We start from the raw sequence: 21630 nt of genomic DNA, 5'->3' as shown, positions 1-21630 counted from the left end.
ATTTACAGCATGTATATATGATTTTGTTATCCCTTTTGTGTCTGCAAATGCATCTGGCATTTGATTTGCAATTCTTTGCAAGTGCACAATTTGTTGTACATCTTTCTCACGTTGTTTGGTCCTTGGGTCCAAATGTAACAATGATGGTACATACCATGTGATTTCTTTTTCGATGTGTTTCTTTTCTCCCCCTAACACTGGGAAGATTTCTTTATTAAAATGACAATCAGCAAAGCGTGATGTAAACACATCGCCTGTCTGAGGCTCAAGATATCGAATGATTGATGGACTATCATAACCGATATAAATATCAATTTTTCTTTGAGGACCCATTTTTGATCGTTGAGGTGGTGCAATAGGCACATACACCATATATCCAAAAATTATCAGATGAGAAATATTTGGTTCATTACCAAATGCAAGCTGCAATGGGGAGAATTTATGATATGCACTTAGTCTGATGCGAATTAATGCCGCAGCATATAAAATTGCATGTCCCCATATAGAAATAGGGAATTTTGTTCTCATAATCATTGGTCTAGCAATCAGTTGTAGACGTTTAATTAATGATTCAGCTAATCTATTCTGTGTATGAACATGAGCAACAGGATGTTCAACAGTAATTCTCATTGACATACAATAATCATTGAAAGTTTGGGAAGTAAATTCTCCAGCATTATCAAGTCTTATTTTCTTGATTGCATAATCGGAAAATTGATTTCGCAATTTTATTATTTGAGCCATTAATCTTGCAAATGCAACATTTCGAGTTGACAATAAGCATACATGTGACCATCTGCTAGAAGTATCGACCAATACCATAAAATATCAAAATGGTCCACATAGTGGATGAATTGGCCCACAAATATCACCCTGAATGCGTTCAAGAAATATGGGTGATTCTGTTTGGATTTTAGCTAGCGATGGTCTTATAATAAGTTTTCCAAGAGAACATGCTTTACATTGAAACTTATTATTCTGAAAGATCTTCTGGTCTTTCAATGGATGATCATGCGTATTTTAAATAATTCTTCGCATCATTATTGAACCAGAATGTCCCAATCGATCATGCCAATTGGTTAATATTGAAGAACTATTAACAACCATATTTGATTCGATTGGCCTTATATGTGTATAATGCAATCCAATAGGGAGCATTGATAATTTTTCAATCACATATTTCTTTCCTGATTTATATGTGGTAAGACACATATATTTCTGATTTCCATCAGTTATCGTCTCAGTATCATACCCATGAGAATATATGTCATTAAAACTCAACAAATTTTTTTTTGATCCTGGTGAATATAAAACATCATTTATTAAAAATTTTGTACCATTAGGTAACAAAAAATGTGCTTTTTCACAACCTTCAATCAAGTCTACAAGACCTGATATTGTATTCACCATTATTTTTTTTGGTTTTATTTTCAAGAAAATATTTCATCTCGCAGAATAGTGTGTGTTGTACCACTGTCCGGTATGCAAATTTTCATGATATTATTTCCATGTTTGCTCATAGCATTTTTCATATCAAACTTCACAAAAATGCAATAAAGAAAAATTAAGTACAATACAAATGCAAAATATAACATGCTTTATAATACAAGAATGTATGAAAAATACAAATTTGTTACAATCTAGTCCCACCAATCTTTTAATCAATGTCTTCGAAATCATTCAAAAAATCTGCAGCATTGAAACTAGTTGAACCAATTAAATGGTCACTATCTTCAACAAAATTGGTCTTTTTTCCTTTCCCCTTTGTCGATTCTTTATAGAGCTTACATAGGTGCTCAGGGATTCGACAAATATGTGACCAATGTCCTGGAGTGCCACATCTATAATAAACACTCTCAGATATTTTTGAGTGATTTTTATTTTCACTCGTATTTTCATGCTGTCTTTTTGGTGGGTGGTTCGTGACGTTCTTTTGAGATGAGTTATTGAAATAACTATCTCGATTATTTTCATATCCACGGCCACAACCACGACCGCGATAATTTTTACGTCCACGTCCATGCCCACGCCCACTTCCTCGACCTCGTCCACGACCAAAATCTGGTCTATGCCTTTGATTTTGGTTTTCATTTTTCATTACGACATTTGCTTCAGGAAATGTCATTGATCCAGTGGGTCGGAATTGATGATTTCTTATTAATAATTTGTTGTTCTTTTCCGCCACAAGAAGACATGCAATGAGTTCATAATATCTCGTAAAACCACGCACTCTATACTGTTGCTGTAGAGTTATATTTGATGCGTGAAAAGTGGAAAAAGTTTTCTCAAACATTTCCATCTCTGTGACTTCAAGTTCACAGAATTTTAATTGCGAGACTATTCGATACATCGCAGAATTATAACCACTGACTTTTTTAAAGTCTTGGAATCTCAACGTATTTCATTCATCACGAGCGGTCGGAGTATCACTTCCCTTATATGCTCAAATCATTCTTTCAATCCTTTCCATAAAATCATTGGGTTTTTTTCTGTGAGATACTCACATTTCAACCCTTCATCAAGATGTCGGCGTAAGAAAATCATTGCCTTTGCTTTATCTTATGAGGTTGATATATTAATTTTTTTAATGGTATCACTTAGACCCAATGACTCAAGATGCATCTCTACATCGAGAGTCCATGACATATAATTCTTTCCAGTGATATCGAGCGCAATGAATTCAATCTTTGTCAAATTTGACATAGTGGTACTAGAAAAATAACAATGCATTTTATTAGTTAATTTTCATTAATATGACAATACAAAATAATGGAAGAACGAAGATTACAAGTGCGTGTACAAATAGAAAAAAAGTATGTGGTGGAAATCGCTGGTGAGTACAAAACTCGTGAGCATGATGATCATAATCGTTATGAAAAATAGCCTTATAAATGCCATCATCTTCATCGTCGAAAAATCGAGGAGAAATTATTTTGAAAGAAATAATGAATTTTGGTGTGATTGAAAATGAGTTTGAGTGAACATATTTATAGGCAAAAAACTAGCCGTTTTGTTACCGTTTGTGACCGTTGGGGTAAGAAAAAATCGAATATGTGATGAATAAAAATTCGTGATAATCATGTGATGCATATAATGATAATCATAATTAAATAATTATGTATATCATATCACATTATTATAAGATCGATGTCGTAGACAGCCTTTTATATAATATTATGAAATTTTACCAATATAGTTAGTATAAAGTCAGGTATAGTATATCATATCACATTATTATAAGATCGGTGTCGTAGACAGCCTTTTATATAATAACATGAAATTATACAAATATGATTATATTGTTTAAGAACCTTAGAGGCTTTTATACTTGTCGTATCCCTTACCGGGAGTGTGGGATGTCGTCTTAACATCCTCCCAGGATTTATAAAAAGTTTTGAAAAAAACTTATTTTTTTTCATAACATGATATTATATATTAATATATACACAATAAAAATATATAAACAGTAAAATAAAAATTCTTACTTGTTGAATAGTTTTGACTTCTTCTTGTATTTTGGAGCGTCGAAAATTATAGAGAACCTTCAAGCGATCGTGCTGATAACGTGTTGTGAAAAAGTAAAAATTTACGGTAAAAAGTAAATACTCCAAAACTCAAAATATATCAAACTCTACACTTTATAATATTTTTCTCTCAACTCAATTGTGTTTTTCATCACAAATGAAGACCTATTTATTGATCAACATTTAAGATTAGTCCAAAAATTAATACATCATTATCTACATCATCACACACTAATTTTCCATATTTTACAACTCAATATTCAATATTCAACATTCAACATTCAATATTCAATATTCAATATTCAACATAATAATAATATATTTTTCAACAATAGTTATTTATTTGTTTACTTTGTATTATTTTTCTCCCTTATATAAAAAAAAAGTAAACAAAATTACAAATAATAAGTAAATAAATAAAAATCCAACGAACAAGGCACGCATGATGTAAAGAAGAAGACACACTCCCACTCCCAGACTGTACTTTTAAAACCTCTCACCAAACTAAGACAACAGGAGTTGGTTGGATTCAACCTTAAGAAACATCATCCCCTTCCCCACCCCATTTTTCTGTCGGCAACACCTTTTTCACACACACACCGATCCCATATTCCTCTTCTCCCCACCTCGAGAACACACGGGCTCTGTCTTGGACCAAACAAGAAAACCAGACTGTAGTCAGATTTTGTACTGAATTCATCTACTGAGTCAAAAAGGGTACGAAATTCAGCCACCATTGTTCTGTTATCGGCAGTGGTTTTTGCGTCACTGGATCCTTGGAGGGATCCGAAACTGAGGTCAAATGTTGGTCCAAGATCGCGTTTTTCCTTCTTCCGACGGCTCAAAATCCCTCAATCACCAATCGAGGAGCAAATTCCGCTTATTCCCGCCCAAGAATCTTGATTTCTCCACATGGGTTTCGGAGAACATCTTCAGAATCGGCTTGATTGTCCTTGTAATCACCACCGTTGCCGCCGTGTTCTGCCTCCGGAACTACTCCACCGCTGGTGGAGACGCGGCGGCGCTGCTGTGCCTTCAGTCAACTCAGTCTCATTCCATCCACCCCAAGTTTCCTCAAATCAATTGGAATTCTATCCCTCGTGTTGTTGATAAAGTCACCCCGTTCTCGAGCTTTCGATCTGAGAAATGGATCGTTGTTTCGGTGTCTGATTATCCCTCGGAGTCGTTGAAGAAAATGGCTAAGATTAAAGGGTGGCAGGTTCTTGCGATCGGGAATTCCAGGACTCCACAAGATTGGAAATTGAAAGGTACTATGTTTGCTAAAGCTCATCTTCAGTTGCTTGCTGAATGTTCATGATTTATTGCAGTAATTGCTTTAATGATCGACATGCACAATGGGGAGTTGCTAATTTGTTATGAATTCAGCTTAGTGTGAATGAATTTAGTGGGTTAGTTTATGTGATTCTTTTGTCACAATAATGGGGAATCATTTTGTATAAATGTTTGTTTCAACAGGTGTTATTTATTTGTCATTGGACATGCAAGCTCGATTGGGGTTTAGAGTCGTCGATTACTTGCCCTTTGATTCTTATGTCCGAAAAACTGTTGGGTATTTGTTTGCCATACAGCACGGTGCACAAAAGATCTACGACATTGATGATCGAGGCGATGTGATCGATGACGATATAGGGAAACATTTTGACGTTGATTTGGTTGGTCAGGGTTCGAGACAGGAGGTTATTTTGCAATACAGTCACGATAATCCTAATAGGACTGTTGTGAACCCTTATATACATTTCGGGCAGCGGTCTGTTTGGCCAAGGGGGTTGCCCTTAGAAAATGTAGGTGAGATTGAGCATGAGGCATTTTATACAGAGGTTTTTGGTGGGAAACAGTTTATTCAACAGGGAATTTCAAATGGGTTACCTGATGTGGACTCGGTTTTTTACTTTACTAGGAAATCGACGTTGGAAGGGTTTGACATCAGATTCGACGAGCATGCCTCTAAAGTGGCGTTACCTCAAGGTACCATGGTTCCAGTAAATTCTTTCAACACGATCTTTCATTCTGCAGCATTTTGGGGGTTGATGCTTCCGGTCTCGGTGAGTACAATGGCTTCGGATATACTGAGGGGATATTGGGCACAAAGGCTTTTGTGGGAAGTTGGTGGGTACGTCGTGGTGTATCCTCCCACCGTTCATCGCTACGATAAAATAGAAGCATACCCTTTTTCTGAAGAGAAAGATCTTCACGTTAATGTCGGTCGATTGATTAAGTTCTTGGTGGCATGGAGATCCAGTGATCACAGATTGTTCGAGAAAATTTTAGAGCTGAGTTACGTCATGGCTGAGGAAGGATTTTGGACGGAAAAGGACTTAAAATTCACTGCCGCATGGCTCCAGGACTTGCTTTCTGTTGGTTACCAGCAGCCTCGGATGATGTCCCTTGAACTCGACAGGCCTCGAGCTAGCATTGGTTACGGTGATCGAAAGGAATTTGTACCACAGAAATTACCATCTGTGCATCTTGGGGTTCAAGAAACGGGAATGGTGAACTATGAAATTGGGAACTTGATAACATGGAGGAAGAATTTTGGGAATGTTGTGCTCATAATGTTCTGCTATGGACCTGTGGAACGTACAGCATTAGAGTGGAGATTGCTATATGGAAGGATATTTAAGACGGTTATTATTTTATCAGTGGAGAAAAATGCCGATCTTGCTGTTGAAAAAGGGGATGCCGACCATGTCTACAAGTAAATTATCCTTCTCATTTCTAGTTTCGATTTTTTTTCTTAGTTTCAAGTCGATAAGTCATCCTCCTTTTCCTGTTGTTTAGTGTAATTTTATATGCTTACTAATGAATTAAATTGTTATTCCACCTAAAGTTAAGTACTAGGAATCTTTCCATTAAACCTTATATTACCACTCATTAGTCCATCTTTTGTTCTTATCCCTGCTCCTCCGAATGTCATTACCTTTCATGTGTCTTGGTCAAGACGAGTTCAAGTGTGCTGTAAGAATCGACAGGAATCATGATGGGAAATTGTACTCCACAGTTGTAACCGACCCTAGATTAGAAACTTGCGATCAACCATATTTCCCAGAGTATTTAACTTTTTTGCTTTTGGGGTTACTGCTGGCATTCTTTTCCGAGTGAATTGTTGGAGCACTCTATTGGGGGCAAAAAGTTAATAAATAACATTGTGTTTCACTTTTTGTTGTTCTTTACTGCAGTTTATGCTATACTGATAGTTGAAAACGTCGTCCTGATACTATTTACTCTATTTCGTGTCATTTAATTATTTCGAAAGCATTATTATTGTTATTATTTGACAAAATTGAGAGCATCTTGTGATATATAATAATGTGATATTTGTGTCTCTCTCTCTTTTTTTTTTCTTTTTCAGGAATCTGCCAAAATTATTTGATAGATACACCAGTGCGGATGGCTTTTTATTTTTGGAAGATAATACAATTCTTAATTACTGGAACTTGCTGCAAGCCGACAAGACTAAGCTCTGGATCACAAACAAGGTAAATAAATTTATCTGTCAATGCTAGAGGTGCAAAATTACCGGTGGAGCCAAAAATTACTCAAATTTTTGTATTCGAGCTCAGTTCACGCTCAAATATAAATTATTTTAGCTGATTTGAAGCTCAAAAATGAACTTTGAGTTCAAGTTCGGCACAGAATAATGTTCGGATTCAGGATTGATTTATTTGGTTTGAACGAAATTTTGAAATTTTATTAAGCAAAGACTTGAACTGTGGTGAAATCTTGAGCTCCTTTAATTATGATTATATTGTATTAAAATTTGAAAACTATATTAAAGCTCACAAAGTATCAAACTAAGTAATGTAGGCTGGAATTGGACGAATTTGATTTTGAGTTGGATGTTTTTGAATGATAATCCAATGCATTAGGGGCACCTCGATTCGTTTCAGACACAGAAATGTTGGTTTTTGCTTTTCAAATTTCTAAAAGCTACTTCCTCTAGGTGTCCAAGTCTTGGACCAGTGTCCCAATTGCCGGTAACTCGGATTGGTTTGCAAAGCAAACCGATCTGGTCAAGAAAGTGGTTGCCACGATGCCAGCCCACTTACAAGTCAATCACAAAGAAACGGTGAAAGATCACCAAAGCCTTACAATCTGCAATTCCGAGGTATTCTACGTTCCACGACGTTTTGTTTCAGACTTTATCGATCTTGTAAGTCTAGTTGGCGATCTAGATATCCACCACAAGGTTGCTGTGCCAATGTTCTTTCTAGCAATGGACACTCCCCAGAATTACGACTCGGTGTTCGATTCTATGAGATATAAGCAAAAGCCACAGAGTAACTCTACATTCTATTCTGCCGAAGCATCAGCAGTTCACCCCTGGAATGTGTCGAGCGAGAAGGACTTTATTAAGCTGATCAGAATCATGGCAGCTGGTGATCCCTTGTTAATGGAATTATTTTGATGCCATTCGAATACTGCGAAAATTCGAAGGTCCCGGAGGAGGCGAGATCTGAAAAATGTATACCCTTGCGTCAAGATACCCTATACTGAGTCGTCTGTTGTACTATTCTTTCAATAGGTGGCATTTCTTGTAGATTTGTTTTTGTATTAATTTTTACTGAATGTAAATCTATCTTCACTTAAAACAGAATTTGGAGAATCACAGTTTTTGTTTATGCTTTCATCTTTGTTACTTGTAAGTGGATGAGTAATTTACATTCATCATGCAATCATACCAGCAACAGATTAGCTTTTTGTTCTCAGAAAGCATCCACTTTAGTTCATCATATCTTCATACTTGAGGCATTAGACAGGTTTCCTAAATTATGGGTGTTTGCATTCACCTCTTTTGTACTTTATACGATTGACATTTAATTATTTGTTATCAAGTATAAAAAATATAACATATCAAGGGAGATGAATATTAAATACATGAAGTACAAGGGAAGTGAATATTAAATTACTATGTTCGAGATATTTTATTTTACCATTTTCAATATTATTTACATTTTTTTTAACCCCTTAGATCTATTTTGTAACTTATGTGGTTCTACAACTAATTTTAGAAAAAATGATGGATATTTGTGTAAATATACTGTAAAATGCTGTTTTGATGCAATGATGCTTGAAAATATCAAGCTAGTTTAGCTCAACTAGAAACAATCAAAACATATGCTACTCAAAATCGAGCTCGAAAATTATTTTTTTGAGCCGAACTCGAACTTGAGAGATGACACTTCTTTTTCTTTCAAGTTGAGCTCTAGTGTGGTGCTACTGACTTGACTTGAATTCACCTACCCGAGATTGATCCAGGGGGTATAGTTGTAGTCTTGTAGATACTCAAAATTTCAGGGGTGCTGAGGTGTTAGAAAAAGATGATAGACTGAGTAAAGTTTTGAATTTATTAGAAATCAGTGTTTTACAGGTTACATACAAATACAATTTTAGGCAAACCACCCTGGAAAAATGAAAACAATGAGCAATTCCTGGGGTAGAAAAAAATCAGGCTCCAAGTTTTGAATCAAGATTTCAACGATCGATCCCTTCGATCTTGTCTTCGACTTCTGAGTACAACTGCTTCAACTTCTCAATGTTGTCTTCAGAAGTTTCCCAGTAGCCACGCCCATTCGCCTCCAAAAACGTCTGAACCAACTTCCTAAAAGAGTTCGGGTTCGTGCTCATGAGTCTGTTCAACATCTGCTCGTCCTGAATGAAAGTGGTGTTTGCCTCTTCGTACACCCAATTGTCGACTTGTCCAGAAGTTGCACTCCATCCAACAGTGTTCGTCAGGCGTTTTTCAATCTCACGAACCCCCTCGTACCCGCTCGACATCATGCCTTCATACCATTTTGGGTTCAACAACTTAGTCCTTGCGTCAAGGCGAACTGTCTCAGATAGTGTTCGCACCTAAATCATGAAGAAAACGATGTTAAAAATGCGGAATAAAAACATTAGTAGAAATGATTCACGCGTGCAAAACCATAGATTATTTATTTCTTGATGGCAAGTATGGAATTTACCTGTGCATTAGCTGTAGTTGTATCAGCAATGTATGCACTGGGCTTCTTTCCATCTTTCCTGAGGTTCTGCACCAGATTCGTCGGGTCCGAATCAAAGTAATGACTGACATCAGTGAGAGAAATCTCTGATGAGTCAAGATTTTGGAATGTAGCATCAGCCGTGCTAAGAGCCATCTCAAAAATTTTCCTCTTCTCAGACATGCCTACACCAGGAGCATCGCTGTCGAATGCGAATGACTTTCGACTCAAGTACATATCCTGGAGCTGCTTCTCATCGTTCCAGGACGAGTTTTCAACAGCAAGGTTTACATTGGAGGAGTACGAGCCTGAGGCATTTGAAAAGATCCGGGATGCAGCTTCGCGTACATTAACTCCTAGATCTTTGGCTTGTTCCAGTGCATGTTTCCTGACGTAATTTTGGTCTTCAGGCTCGTCTAGCTCAGCAACCATCTTCACTGCTCGATCAAGGAGGTTCATCTATGTACAAATAGAATATAACTTACCCATGAAAATGAGAAATGGATGAAGTTATAATATAACAGCTATAAAGTGAGCTAAGGAAGTGTGAATGAATACCTGATTAATGAAAAGGTCCCGGAACACACCAGAACAGTTGACGACCACATCGATCCTTGGTCTTCCAAGCTCTTCAAGACTCACAAGTTCGACCCGGTTCACTCTCCCAAAAGTATCTGCAACTGGCTTAACTCCAATCATCCATAATACCTGAGCCAGTGACTCCCCATATGTCTTGATGTTATCTGTTCCCCACAGGACAAGTGCAATAGTCTCGGGATATTTCCCTTCGTTTTCAGCCTTCTGCCTCTCGAGCAACCTGTCGACAACCACCATTGCACTCTGCATAGCTGCAGCTGTGGGAATAGATTGTGGGTCCAAGGCGTGGATATTCTTTCCGGTGGGTAAAACCTTCGGATTTCTAATTGGATCTCCTCCCGGACCTGGCTCAACATATTTTCCTTCCAAAGCTTGTTTCAAACTTCCCAACTCATTGTCCGCCACGACAAGCTTCAAGCAGTCCCCTAAGAATTGAAACAAGACTCTAAGTTTGTCTCTATCGGCACGGTGAAATGTTGTGTTCGACAGGTACTGAATCCATGGCTCATTTATTCCAAAACCAAGAATTGATGTAAGTTTATCAGCGACATCAACAACCTGCCCTTTCTTGTTAGTAGTTCGCTCAACAAATGCAGTAACCGCACCACGGGATGCCTCGGTTATCTGTCGAAGTAGCTCCACATCATCTAAAATGCCCTTGTCACTTCCTCTATAGATATCCTCAATTGCTCGGGCCTTAGTCTCAGCCAATATTGACGGCAGAGAAGAAATCCCTTCTTCAGGACGATCCAATGCAGCAATATTGACCAGAGTAGCCACCGCCTCCATAGCCGATGGAGGCTCACCGATGACATGGAGACCACAAGGAAGTAACCGTGATTCGATCTCCATAATCTTGGAATATACTTTACCCACCACGAGGTCTCGTTCCTTGGCAGAAATCTCAACCCCTTCTTCAGGAAGTTCCACATCCTTGTCAAGATTGCACTGCCGAGCCGTGCTGATGATAGAGCTCACGATCTGAGATCCACGTCCCGTGTCTTTAAGAGATTGGTAGGAAGAAATAAGCTCACTTAGCTGCTTCAATCCCTTGTAAAGCCCTGCGTTTTCTGCTGGAGGAGTCAAATAACTTATTGTATTTGCGTAACTCCTACGCTTAGCAATGGTGGCCTCGGATGGATTATTGGCAGCATAGTAATATACATTCGGGATGTTCCCAATAAGACTATCAGGGTAACAAACATCACTCATCCCGACTTGTTTCCCAGGCATGAATTCAAGAGAACCATGAGTCCCAAAGTGAAGAACAGCATCAGCTTTAAATATTTTCTCAACAAAAGAATAGTAAGCAGCAAAACCATGATGTGGGCTCGCAGATTTTGAGAAAAGAAGCCGCATAGGATCACCTTCATAACCAAATGTGGGTTGGACACCAATAAATACATTTCCATACCGTTTTCCATATACAAGAAGGTTTTCTCCATCAGAATTCAGATTTCCCGGAGGTTTCCCCCAGTTTTCTTCTAAAGAAGAGGCATATGGAGTCAGCCTTTGGTACTCCCTCACGCCCATTTTGTACGCTATGTTAAGATTCGGGCTGTTGAACTGAGCTTCTTTATCGTGAATTACGTCTTCTATTAAGGCTTCAGCAGTTTCTGGAAGATTCTCGACAGTATATCCATCGTTTTTTAGGTCTTTGAGGACAGAGTAGATAGAAGAAAAAACGTTCAGGTAAGCAGCACTTCCAACATTGCCTTTGTCTGGAGGGAAACTGAACACGGTAATCGCTAGCTTCTTATCTGTCTGCGTATGACAAATTGTGCGGGTAAGTTACAAATGACAGACACTGTAAGAAAAATGTCGTCTGAATGATATGCTACAGCATCAGCAGAGCTTGAATGTTCATTTGAGTAAAGCATATATAACAAGATGATTATAATTCCAGGTAGGTAGCAATCAAATTTGAAACTTAGACCACATCACGGTTATTGTCAATCACAATTTTCTTGGAATTAACTTATCGACCTTTATGTTACAATTCATATAATATGATATTTAACCATAGCTGGTTTCGAGTCAGTCGTTTGTATTAAAAAGCTATAAAATCAACTATATCAGTGGATTATATACCTTAGATTTCCTCTTCAGATCAGCCCATCTGATTGCTCTGGTGCAGAGCTGCTCCACTCTTTTGTGAAGAGCATGTGATTTCCCTGTGATAGTTACATAAAACCAGTCCAAACAAATTAAACAACCAAAATCACTAATACCTTAGCAAGAAATTGAGTAAACTTTCAGATGAGAAAGTCACTTGCCTGTTCTAGGATCTCGGCCAGCAAAAACGATGGGTTCCATGCCTCCATCAAGCTCCGGGAGAGCGACTTGTAAAGCCACCTGAATAGGGTGGAGTCCCAAAGTGCTATTCAGCCACTCCTCAGTAGTCTGAAAGACTAGCGGCAACGCTACAATGTATGGCACATCCAGCTTCATCAAGGACTCAACGGCCTTTGGATGGTCCTGCCTCGCCGGCCCTCCAACAAGAGCAAAACCAGTAAGTGACACTACGGAATTCACCATTGGTTTCTTCGTGATTGGATCAATGAAGTACCGCTCGACCGGCCCCGAAAAGTCTAGCCCTCCAGCAAAAATGGGTATCACCTTAGCCCCTCTCGCTTCAAGCTCCATGATCACAGCAACATAGTGACTTTCATCTCCAGTAACTATATGACTCCTCTGCAGAACCAAACCGACCACCGGTGCATTTGAGCTCTTTAGTTTCTCATTGGCATCCCTCCTAGTACCATACCAATTCAAGTACTCCTTCACATCATCATACATACACGGAGCCAAAGGGTGCCAAACTCCATTATCCAAGTACAAAACCGGATCCGAATAAGGGATTTTCGTCCCTTTCAGAGCTGGTACATAAGAACCAGAGATCATCTTCAAGAAATTCACAAGATTATCCTGCGAGCCGCCGAGCCAAAACTGCAAGCTAAGTATATACAACCTTGCATCTTGGGCTTTATCACTTGGCAAGTACTTCAAAACCTTAGGCAAAGTCCTCACTAGCTTCAGCATACTGTCAGCAAAGCCAGCAGAAGACTTGTTCTTTTTCTTGAAAAGCTGAAAAAACGGACTTTTCGACTGCCCGAGCTGAGACATGCTGAATGAACCCAACTTATTGAGTCTCATTACCTCAGGCATTGAAGGAAAAACCAGAACAGCATCAAGCCTTTCCCTTTCTTTCTCCACTGCAACCTTCACCTTCAAGGCCAATTCCTCAACAAAAATCAAGGACCCAATAAAGACATTCGCATCCTCAAGGTCTTTGCAGAAAGTTTGGTATGTATTCTCATCTCTAAGCTCCTCCACCAAATAACCCACGACTTCAAATGAAGCATACTCTCCATTCTGATTAAGGCTCTGGACTGCAGCTGTAAGGGATGATTGGTATTGAGCCTCTAACACGACGTACACGACTTTTACCGTGGGCAGCCCTCTTGATTTTTCGGGCACAATCCGGCGTACCTCAGGAGAGGTTTGAGTGAACAAACCATTCCCAATTGCATTACATTTAAATTTGTGGGATGCCTGTTTGTTGAGTTGGTTGGCTTTCTTGGGAAGAAATGAGTGCAAAAAGTAGTTCTTTTGCGAAATTGATGAAAGGAGTTCAACTTTCGAGTTGGGTACGATCAATGAAGTCGAAACCAAGGAGGCCATTGCTCAAAGTATGTGTCTTTTGAAGAAAAACAAACTTGTTTCTTGGTTACACGATATAGAAGAAGATATACAAAGAAACTTCGTGCACAGAGAGCGAGACACAAAAAAACAGCACGATTATGAAAAATGGAGTGTGTGATCACACCTTCAGACCCTCTGTGCAGTTTCAATATTTTCTGCAAATTTCTTGGCTCTCTTGTTTAAGCAGAGTGCTTGTGTTTTAAGAGTGGAGAGGGGCATACTATACAACAAATCTTTGGTTAATTTAGTTTATGGCGAAAGAGAGGGACACGTGGCGACAAGGGTACACATCAACATTGAGGCTGAGTTCTTTTCTTTCGTGTGATTTAGAGAGAGAAAATTGATGTTGCCCACTTGTACTTGGTTTATCTATTGGGGGTTACATGTGATGAAGTTTCTTGGCCTGTGATTGGTTGGTTTGGATTTCAAGGAAAATTGATGGGTGGATACTGGATGCAATGAGGGGCGGATATGAAACCCTTTTTGCTTCCAAGTAAAGATTTTCTCGTTTACGAATTTGTGACTCCTGTGGAAAAGGGTCGATATTTTATCGTTTTTTGCCCATGTGCGTGTGTGTAACAATGGTACCCAAGTTTCATACCAAAGGAAATTTCAGTACGCTCACAAAAATACAAAGTGCAAATTTAAAAGAACTTGTCTTCCATGCAAAACTCAACTCCCTAGATTTTTCGAGAAACGAATCTTAAAGACTAGAGAAATAAATTGAACAAATTTGTGAAAAAGGTCTAGTGGTTAACCGATTAGCATTGCTTAATTTCATTTCATGGCATGGGTGTATAAAATCTCACTCCCAACCCTTCAAATACAAGCCCTCTCTTCAGTTTGCTTAAAGATTATGTGATCAAATTACACTGAGTGCATGTGCATAAGTGGAACATAAGCTGCACCATTGTAAGAAAATTCACTCTATATAGCTTCCATGGAAGAAAGTTTTACACAGACTCGAAGTATATATCCAAAGGAACATTTTTTGTTTGGCAATGGTGAATATATATGAATGATATGTGCACAACATGGTTTTCACTGATGCTCAGGAAATCATAGAAAAGAACTCCTCCAATTGGCTTTCACTAATTAAGACGCCAAATTTTTTAGATAAAGCAGCATCTACAGTATCGGCTCCTATGGTTTTTACAACATCGACAGAGGACATTTCCATGTATTCATTTAAGTTATGCAACGTCCCATCTGTGGAAACAAAAAAACATGGTTACGGTATTGAGAAAATGCAATAGATTAATTGGAAATAACTTTATAACCGATAGCAGCAAATTAAGCACAGAGAATCGAGAACATGATAAAATAATCAGCACATATATTTTGCTTGAATTCCTACAAAAAAAAGTTACATATAAACATATGCATTCCTTTGCAATTATTAATACTGTCTAATATAGCAAGCAATTACCTTCAGCGACAATGGCTTCATATAAAGGTGGAGGAGAAATCCAATTGCCGGCTGAATCTTTCATATGTCTTCTATCAGATGCAAAACAGTGGAGGAACAGCGGAGCATGCACAAATCTGAAAATCCTGAAATTAACCAAAAACATTCTTATCAATAAAAAAAGGACAAATGTTCAGTCTATCAATGGTTCTACTAAAGCATCAAACGGATCCCAAGCTATACCAACAGAGAGGGTGATTTATTTTAGAAGCAGCATGATCAAGGGCAAGGGATTCTACGTATCCCATCTTCGGATCTTCCAGTTACTTCTCGAACCTTTTAAAGGTTCTCTATTATATAGAAATGAGTCTAATTACGTGAAGATGTGCAGAAACAATCAAAAATAGAGGAAATTTCTAATGCAAAAAATAAATAAATAAATAAATAAATAAAATAATAATAATAATAATAATAATTGGGATACTGTTAGAAGCAACAGAAAAAAAGATACAAGGGACTGTAATGGATCCGGGGATCTAGACAGAAAATCAAGAAAGCACGCATTTGTATTCACCTCTGAAACTGAGAAAAAAGCTGAAATGAAGGTCGGATGGTTTCAGCTACATATTTGACAAGAGGAGTTGGGCAGGGAAGAGTTGAATCTAAATCCCACACCAAATGAGGCAAGTTGCTTTCTTTTCTTTTCTGCATTGTCACATTGATCATTGTAAATCATAATGATCAAAACAATGTAAAAAACTTTTCCAAAAACAAGAATTTGTCTGCTACTTGATTCTTACTTGTAAACAGATGACATGGTAATCCCAAAGAATTACCCCATCGGCTCTATGGCTTGCCTTCTGATGCCACAATGGAATCTGATACGATACAATGGTCGAGTTTAATTTTTTTTCTTGATCTCTATGCCTAACATTACAAGAATGTCTAAAGATAAATATAAGAATCACCCACGAATTACATGCCTGTTTTTGTTCATTGGAAATGAAAATGACGAATAGGTCAGAACCATCTGACGTCGATATTCCATCCTCGCATAGCTTCTTGCTCAGCAGATACACGTTCTCCTCGCTGCAAAAATGCAAATATGCTCTCACATTTAACAGTTAAGCTCTAGGGTAATTCCAAATCAGTTCCCTGCTACGAATATAACCACAAATAAGCTCCAAATACTAATATCTCAAAAATAAATCAATGAACAATGAACTGTTGAATCACAGGTCGAAAAAATATCCATCAATGAAAAAACAAATCATAGGATGCTTTCAATGTCCATTTTTCACGTGCGCCACCAAAACACCAAAAATAATATCAAACGAGCGACAGCATTGCAGCCTTTGGGAAATGAAATAACTAATCGATTAAATGAAATTAAAATGTGATATACTTAATTCTCCAAAAACTGTGCCAAATTCCCCCTCAATTCGGTCAAAAGCAAACGGTTGAAGATCAAAGGAAGGTACCAATAACATGGCGTGTGCTGGAAGCCTGAAACTGCTCCCGGAGGAGCAATCGCCGGTGATACAAGCGGAGATGAATCCAAATTCGAAGTCGCCATTTTGTTTTCTTCGGTAACACTGGCCCTGGATTTTCCCAAGAGAATTCTGTGGGGCTTTAATTTTTTTTTTTTTTTTTTGAAGGCAATTCTGATGGTTTATTTATGGGTAAATTATTTTAAACTTTTCATTACCAAACTTTTTTATAATTTAACTTCCTACCCACTCTTTTCTTTATTTTTATTTCTTAGTGGTATCCATATTTAAATTAAAATATAATTAAAACTAATCATTTGTATGTGGCTTTGTTATACCTATCGAACCAGTCCCGGTCATGCAAGACTATTAGTTACGCAAGGTTTCCAGTCGATATACTCCAAATTAGGGTCCAACATGCTTCCGTAAGATGAATTAAATTTAAATACCTCTTTGACCATAATGTCGTCGGGTCATACCTGCCGAGTTTTACGAAGTGCTCCTCACACTTCAACCATGCAGTCGCAACAGATGGTTTCTGCACAAGCTCCTTCAACGACACCCAGCACAGCCTTAATTCGTTTTCTACCTTAAGGCGTATGGTATATAAATTTAATTATAAAATATGAGCATGAAGAACGAGAGATTTAGGAAATTTATTCAGACATAATATTATTACATAAATCAACTCCTTTGAAGATGAGAAGACAACTTGTTTAGCTACTCATAGTAGCCTTGTTCTTGAAATACATAAAAGAAAACTTAATACAATAGAAAGAGAAATATTACAATAATTTATTTGTAAGAAAACTGAAGGGAATGATCGATATCTTCAGCTTCCTCAAATGCCTGTATTTATAGCTGTAGTTCCACTCGTTTCACCGAGAAACTTCAAGGAATCTCACAGCTGTCTTGTATTTTTTTATGCCATTATTGATGGCATCTTTTACTAGTGGAGGAGGCAGCTGTCTGGAATTTTTTATACCATTATTGATGGCATCTTTTACTAGTGGAGGAATCACATGTCTGCCACTTTCTTTTGGCTTTATTCTCTTCACATGCCTACTTTATTGTTGTCGGGGCATCTTTTGCTTTTGAAGTAGGCCCCTGTGAAAACGCATCTTCGGTGGTCCTTGTCCACCTTTGCTTGTCTCGAAAAAATCTTTTCGATCCGTTCGGGGTCTAAAGGTTTTTCCAAATTCTGGCTCCTTCTGGTTTGGGCATTCTGGGCAGATATTCTCTGACCATCGTCCAATATGAGCCATGTTACAAAATTTTCGGCGAGTTTCTTTACTCCCCGGCAGCTTGCTGTTCCACAAAAGGTTTCTCTTCTTTTCGAAGAGTTCTTCCGCAAATGCTGTAGTTTTTCCTGTCATTGTGTTCAATAGGAGCGATCCATTCACAGAATTCTGATAAAATTTGAATGGAAACTTGACTTTGTCCATCTCAGTAAGACAGACCCAAATACCCCATGCCCTTCTGGTTGAGATCTCATTTTCCCCGAAAGTGGACACCAAGGGTATTTCTTCAGTTTTAGGATCCTTGATAAATTTATGACTGTTTATATCAGCTCTCCTCAGCTTGATGAAATGAAAGGGTTCGTGTGATCCTTTCAATGTTGGTTCTGGAGCTGCACTAAAAAAGTATAACTCAAGCACATCTTCTCTGGACAAATGATCATTATTTGCCCATGTTTTTTGGACTGCTTCCTGGATCCATTTTGGTAACTGTGATATATCCGGGAAGCTTGGTGACGTTGTATAAACTGAGGCCAAAGCCCCAAATTCATACCAGAGTTTTACATCTTTAGGATTGACATTATTTTTTAGTCAAACCCTTGGATATATTCCTGCAACATCAACCCTGCAAGTGTTCGGATTTATTTCACTCCTTGTATTCAATTTCTCCCACCTTTGTTGATAAACCTGAAATGGATAAATAATAGATGGATTAGTATCAATCTTAGATTTGCCCTTGTCAGTGTTGGGCCTAAGATTGATCTCTTCCTCTTTTACCCCAGAGGCGGAGGGTTGACTTGATGAGTTATCCTCATCAATTGTTGCTTCATCCAGATCATCAAAGGCTGATGATAGATTAGCACTTGTTTTTTGAGTTTTGGATTCCTCAACATCTTGTTTCACAACCGGTGGTTGTATTTCTTGTTTTTGTAAAACCAATGGTTTTAGCATATCTTGTTTATGAGAAACCAATGGTTTTTCTATACCCTTCACAATTGGCCCTTGAATAGCAGCTCATAGTTGTGTTTGATCTTGCATACATCCTGTAATTCGATTAGATACTTTGATCCGATCAGCTTGTTGTAACCTGCCGGCCATTTCAGCATTAATGACTAACTGGTTGAACTCGTTTTGAAGCAACTCAAGGTGTTCCCTGAGATGCCTCTGTATTTTCATGATGGAATCCACGTCACTGTCTTCCATCTCTTGTTAAGAAATCTGCAAGAATATTTTCATGAGATTTAATAATAACAATATCAAAAATATAATTTTGACATAATGTTTGCCATCTTAATAACCTAGCTTTCTCAGGTTTAGATTCAATCTTATTTTTTATGAAAGCTTTTACCTGGGTGTAATCAACCTTCAGAGTGAATTTTTTAGCAAGTAAAAATAATGGCCATTTTTCAAAAGCCCTTTTAACTGCATAAAATTTCTTCTCGTTGATATGCCATCTAATGGCCTCAGATTCTGAAAAAAGACCGCTACAGTATCTGCATGGTATTTCCCCATCTGGAGTGATCTTGGTAAGGACTGCTACCCACCAATCGTCGCTGGCATCCGTAAATAATACCAGATCATCTTCATCTACGGGTATAGCAATTTTTGGAAGATTCTTACATATCTTTTTTAATTGGTTTACCCCTTTAGTATGGTCATCGGTCCATATAAACCTAGCATCCTTTTTTAACAAAGGACTTAACACCTTTCTGTACATTTCTAGATTGTTAATGAACATCCCTGCAAAATTAACTACTCCAAAAAAACTCTGGAGTTGTTTTACATCTTTGAGTTTATCTGGAAAATTCTTTACCTTTTCCAAAATGTGGGGTTGTAGAATTATTTCAGTTTCATCAATCTCAATACTGAGGAATTCAATTTTTCTCGTTGCTATGACTGCTTTCTTTTCAGATAAAATCAGTCCTTCTTGTTTACAAATTTTAGAGAAAATCTCTAAGTGTTTAACGTGTTCGTCTATATTTTTTGATGCTATAAGAATATCATCAATATAAACAAACATAAAGTTGAAATAATCTTTAAAAAGGTTATCCATCTTTCTTTGAAATATTTGGGGTGCATTAGCTAATCCCATAGGCATAACTTCCCAAATATAGTGTCCTTGTGGAGTAGAGAAGACTGTGAATTTCTTACTTTCTTCTTCCATTCGAATCTGGTAAAATCCAGACTTACAATCAAATTTTGAGAACACTCTAGCATTTCGTACACAACTAATTAGGTGTTCTCTACTCGGTATGAAGTACCCATCAAACTCCAGGATTTTATTAATACCTTGGTAGTTAATAACTAGCCTGAGTTTCCCTCTTTTTATTTCACCATGATTTCTAACCAGAAAACCTGGGCTGCTATATGGTGAAACTCCTTTTTTGATTAAACCAAGGTCCAAATGTTCCTTTATAATCATTCTCATATCCCTTTGATCTGTTATGTTCATCGGGATAGGCTTATATTTAATGAATTCATACTCTTTGTCTTCCTTTAGAGTAAGACTGGCTTTGAGTTGATTTCTATCCCACCATGCCAATGGATGCTCGTTGTAACTTTTTTCGAGCCTCTTTTTGACATCTTCAAGGGATACTTTATTCTCTAACTCTATATCTCTGTAATTTAGAGTTACCTTGAGAAGCTCTATATCCTCTGTTTGGAGTTCTTGTTCTGTTGTTATTTTCAACATGGTTTCTCCAAATCTTCTTGGATCTTTCATTTTTGGGTGAAAAAGTTGTCATTTATCACCACGCTGGCTGCGAAATATTATTGGCAATTTTCGATAAAAAGCAACCTTGAGTCTTTGAACGATAATTTTATGATCACAAATTGTAGTGAACATAAGTCTTCTTGAATCATTGTCTTGTGTGTACTTCTTAAACATTTGTAAGAAGTTATTTCCTAACAGGATATCAGCTCCTGTATCATGGAAATAGATTGGTGGTGTTTTTACCTTGTACCAAGGTGTTTGACCTATACCTCCCATAAGGATCTCTGCTTGTTTTATTCCTTTGCAAATAATTAAAATTCTTTGAGAGAAATCTCGTCCAGCAATTTTTGGCAATTCCTCTTCACATTATTTAGGGAAGACTCCTCTTTTTGCTGTACAAATTCCTGCTCCCGAGTCAATATAAGCTGCAAAATACTCAGCCTTATATTGTTCATATAACATCCCTATCGGAATGTATATGGAGAAAGGACTTGTTGTCATTTTTTAAAGGGATTACTAAATGGCCCTGCCATTTTTAACAGACTGTGTTGTAACTCAGTAATCTGATTAAGACTATTTATCTTTAGTTTTCCTAAGGCCTCAGAAGGTAGAGTATGGTTACTCCTTTCTACTTCTTCAATGCGTTCTAGTAAATCATGTTCATGACTTACTAATTTCAATTGTTGCTTCTTCCTCTGTCTGTGAACAGAGTTCTCGAATCTGATTAAGGGATTGTCCCTTATTCAATTCTCTTGGTTTTTCATTTCGTAGAATTCTTATTGAATTCTCCAAGTCTTTTCTTTTGCCATGAACTCTATTCCTTTTTCAAGGCGTTTCCATGGTTTATGGTCCTCCAGGAATTCTAGACCAAGAATGAGTTGATCTATTTCTTTTCCTGGAATTCCCCAGATTTGAACTTCCAATTCTCCAATATTTATCACTCATTGGTAAGT

The 21630-nt window shown here is 37.6% G+C and overlaps 3 protein-coding genes across 3 annotated transcripts; 1 reads left to right on the top strand and 2 right to left on the bottom strand.

Moving 5' to 3' along the window:
* Nucleotides 1-3986: 3986 nt before the first annotated feature.
* LOC140887195 (probable glycosyltransferase STELLO1) lies at nt 3987-8170 on the top strand. Its single transcript, XM_073294284.1, has 4 exons — nt 3987-4792; nt 5001-6240; nt 6895-7021; nt 7486-8170. Exons 1-4 carry the CDS (start codon nt 4327-4329, stop codon nt 7948-7950), a joined length of 2298 nt encoding a protein of 765 aa, XP_073150385.1. The 5' UTR covers nt 3987-4326; the 3' UTR covers nt 7951-8170.
* A 697-nt stretch (nt 8171-8867) lies between these two features.
* On the bottom strand, nt 8868-14027 carry LOC140886982 (magnesium-chelatase subunit ChlH, chloroplastic). Its single transcript, XM_073293956.1, has 5 exons — nt 12400-14027; nt 12215-12297; nt 10085-11887; nt 9509-9985; nt 8868-9395 (listed from the first exon to the last, which is right to left on the bottom strand). The coding sequence occupies exons 1-5, from the start codon at nt 13805-13807 to the stop codon at nt 9018-9020; spliced, it is 4149 nt and encodes a 1382-aa protein (XP_073150057.1). The 5' UTR covers nt 13808-14027; the 3' UTR covers nt 8868-9017.
* A 445-nt stretch (nt 14028-14472) lies between these two features.
* On the bottom strand, nt 14473-16856 carry LOC140886983 (protein N-terminal glutamine amidohydrolase). Its single transcript, XM_073293957.1, has 6 exons — nt 16718-16856; nt 16220-16325; nt 16037-16114; nt 15811-15941; nt 15258-15382; nt 14473-15037 (listed from the first exon to the last, which is right to left on the bottom strand). Exons 1-6 carry the CDS (start codon nt 16810-16812, stop codon nt 14880-14882), a joined length of 693 nt encoding a protein of 230 aa, XP_073150058.1. The 5' UTR covers nt 16813-16856; the 3' UTR covers nt 14473-14879.
* Between the last annotated feature and the right edge of the window lie 4774 nt (nt 16857-21630).

Source organism: Henckelia pumila, chromosome 3, assembly GCF_033568475.1.
Source record: "Henckelia pumila isolate YLH828 chromosome 3, ASM3356847v2, whole genome shotgun sequence".
Lineage (NCBI taxonomy): Eukaryota > Viridiplantae > Streptophyta > Magnoliopsida > Lamiales > Gesneriaceae > Henckelia > Henckelia pumila.
Note: the sequence above shows the minus strand (reverse complement) of the source record. Positions and strands in the feature narration are given on the sequence as shown.

What these genes read in the sequence shown, in the direction of transcription:
- LOC140887195 (XM_073294284.1), top strand. Translation starts at nt 4,327, where the DNA reads ATGTTGGTCCAAGATCGCGTTTTTCCTTCTTCCGACGGCTCAAAATCC. An exon ending in GATGCCGACCATGTCTACAA is followed by an intron (nt 6,241 to 6,894) that starts GTAAATTATCCT and finishes TTTCTTTTTCAG; the next exon opens with GAATCTGCCAAAATTATTTG. An exon ending in AGCTCTGGATCACAAACAAG is followed by an intron (nt 7,022 to 7,485) that starts GTAAATAAATTT and finishes TACTTCCTCTAG; the next exon opens with GTGTCCAAGTCTTGGACCAG.
- LOC140886982 (XM_073293956.1), bottom strand. Translation starts at nt 13,807, where the DNA reads ATGGCCTCCTTGGTTTCGACTTCATTGATCGTACCCAACTCGAAAGTT. An exon ending in TGGCCGAGATCCTAGAACAG is followed by an intron (nt 12,298 to 12,399) that starts GCAAGTGACTTT and finishes TAACTATCACAG; the next exon opens with GGAAATCACATGCTCTTCAC. An exon ending in GGGACCTTTTCATTAATCAG is followed by an intron (nt 9,986 to 10,084) that starts GTATTCATTCAC and finishes ATTTGTACATAG; the next exon opens with ATGAACCTCCTTGATCGAGC.
- LOC140886983 (XM_073293957.1), bottom strand. Translation starts at nt 16,812, where the DNA reads ATGGCGACTTCGAATTTGGATTCATCTCCGCTTGTATCACCGGCGATT. An exon ending in CAGCACACGCCATGTTATTG is followed by an intron (nt 16,326 to 16,717) that starts GTACCTTCCTTT and finishes GCATTTTTGCAG; the next exon opens with CGAGGAGAACGTGTATCTGC. An exon ending in TGAAGCCATTGTCGCTGAAG is followed by an intron (nt 15,038 to 15,257) that starts GTAATTGCTTGC and finishes TTGTTTCCACAG; the next exon opens with ATGGGACGTTGCATAACTTA.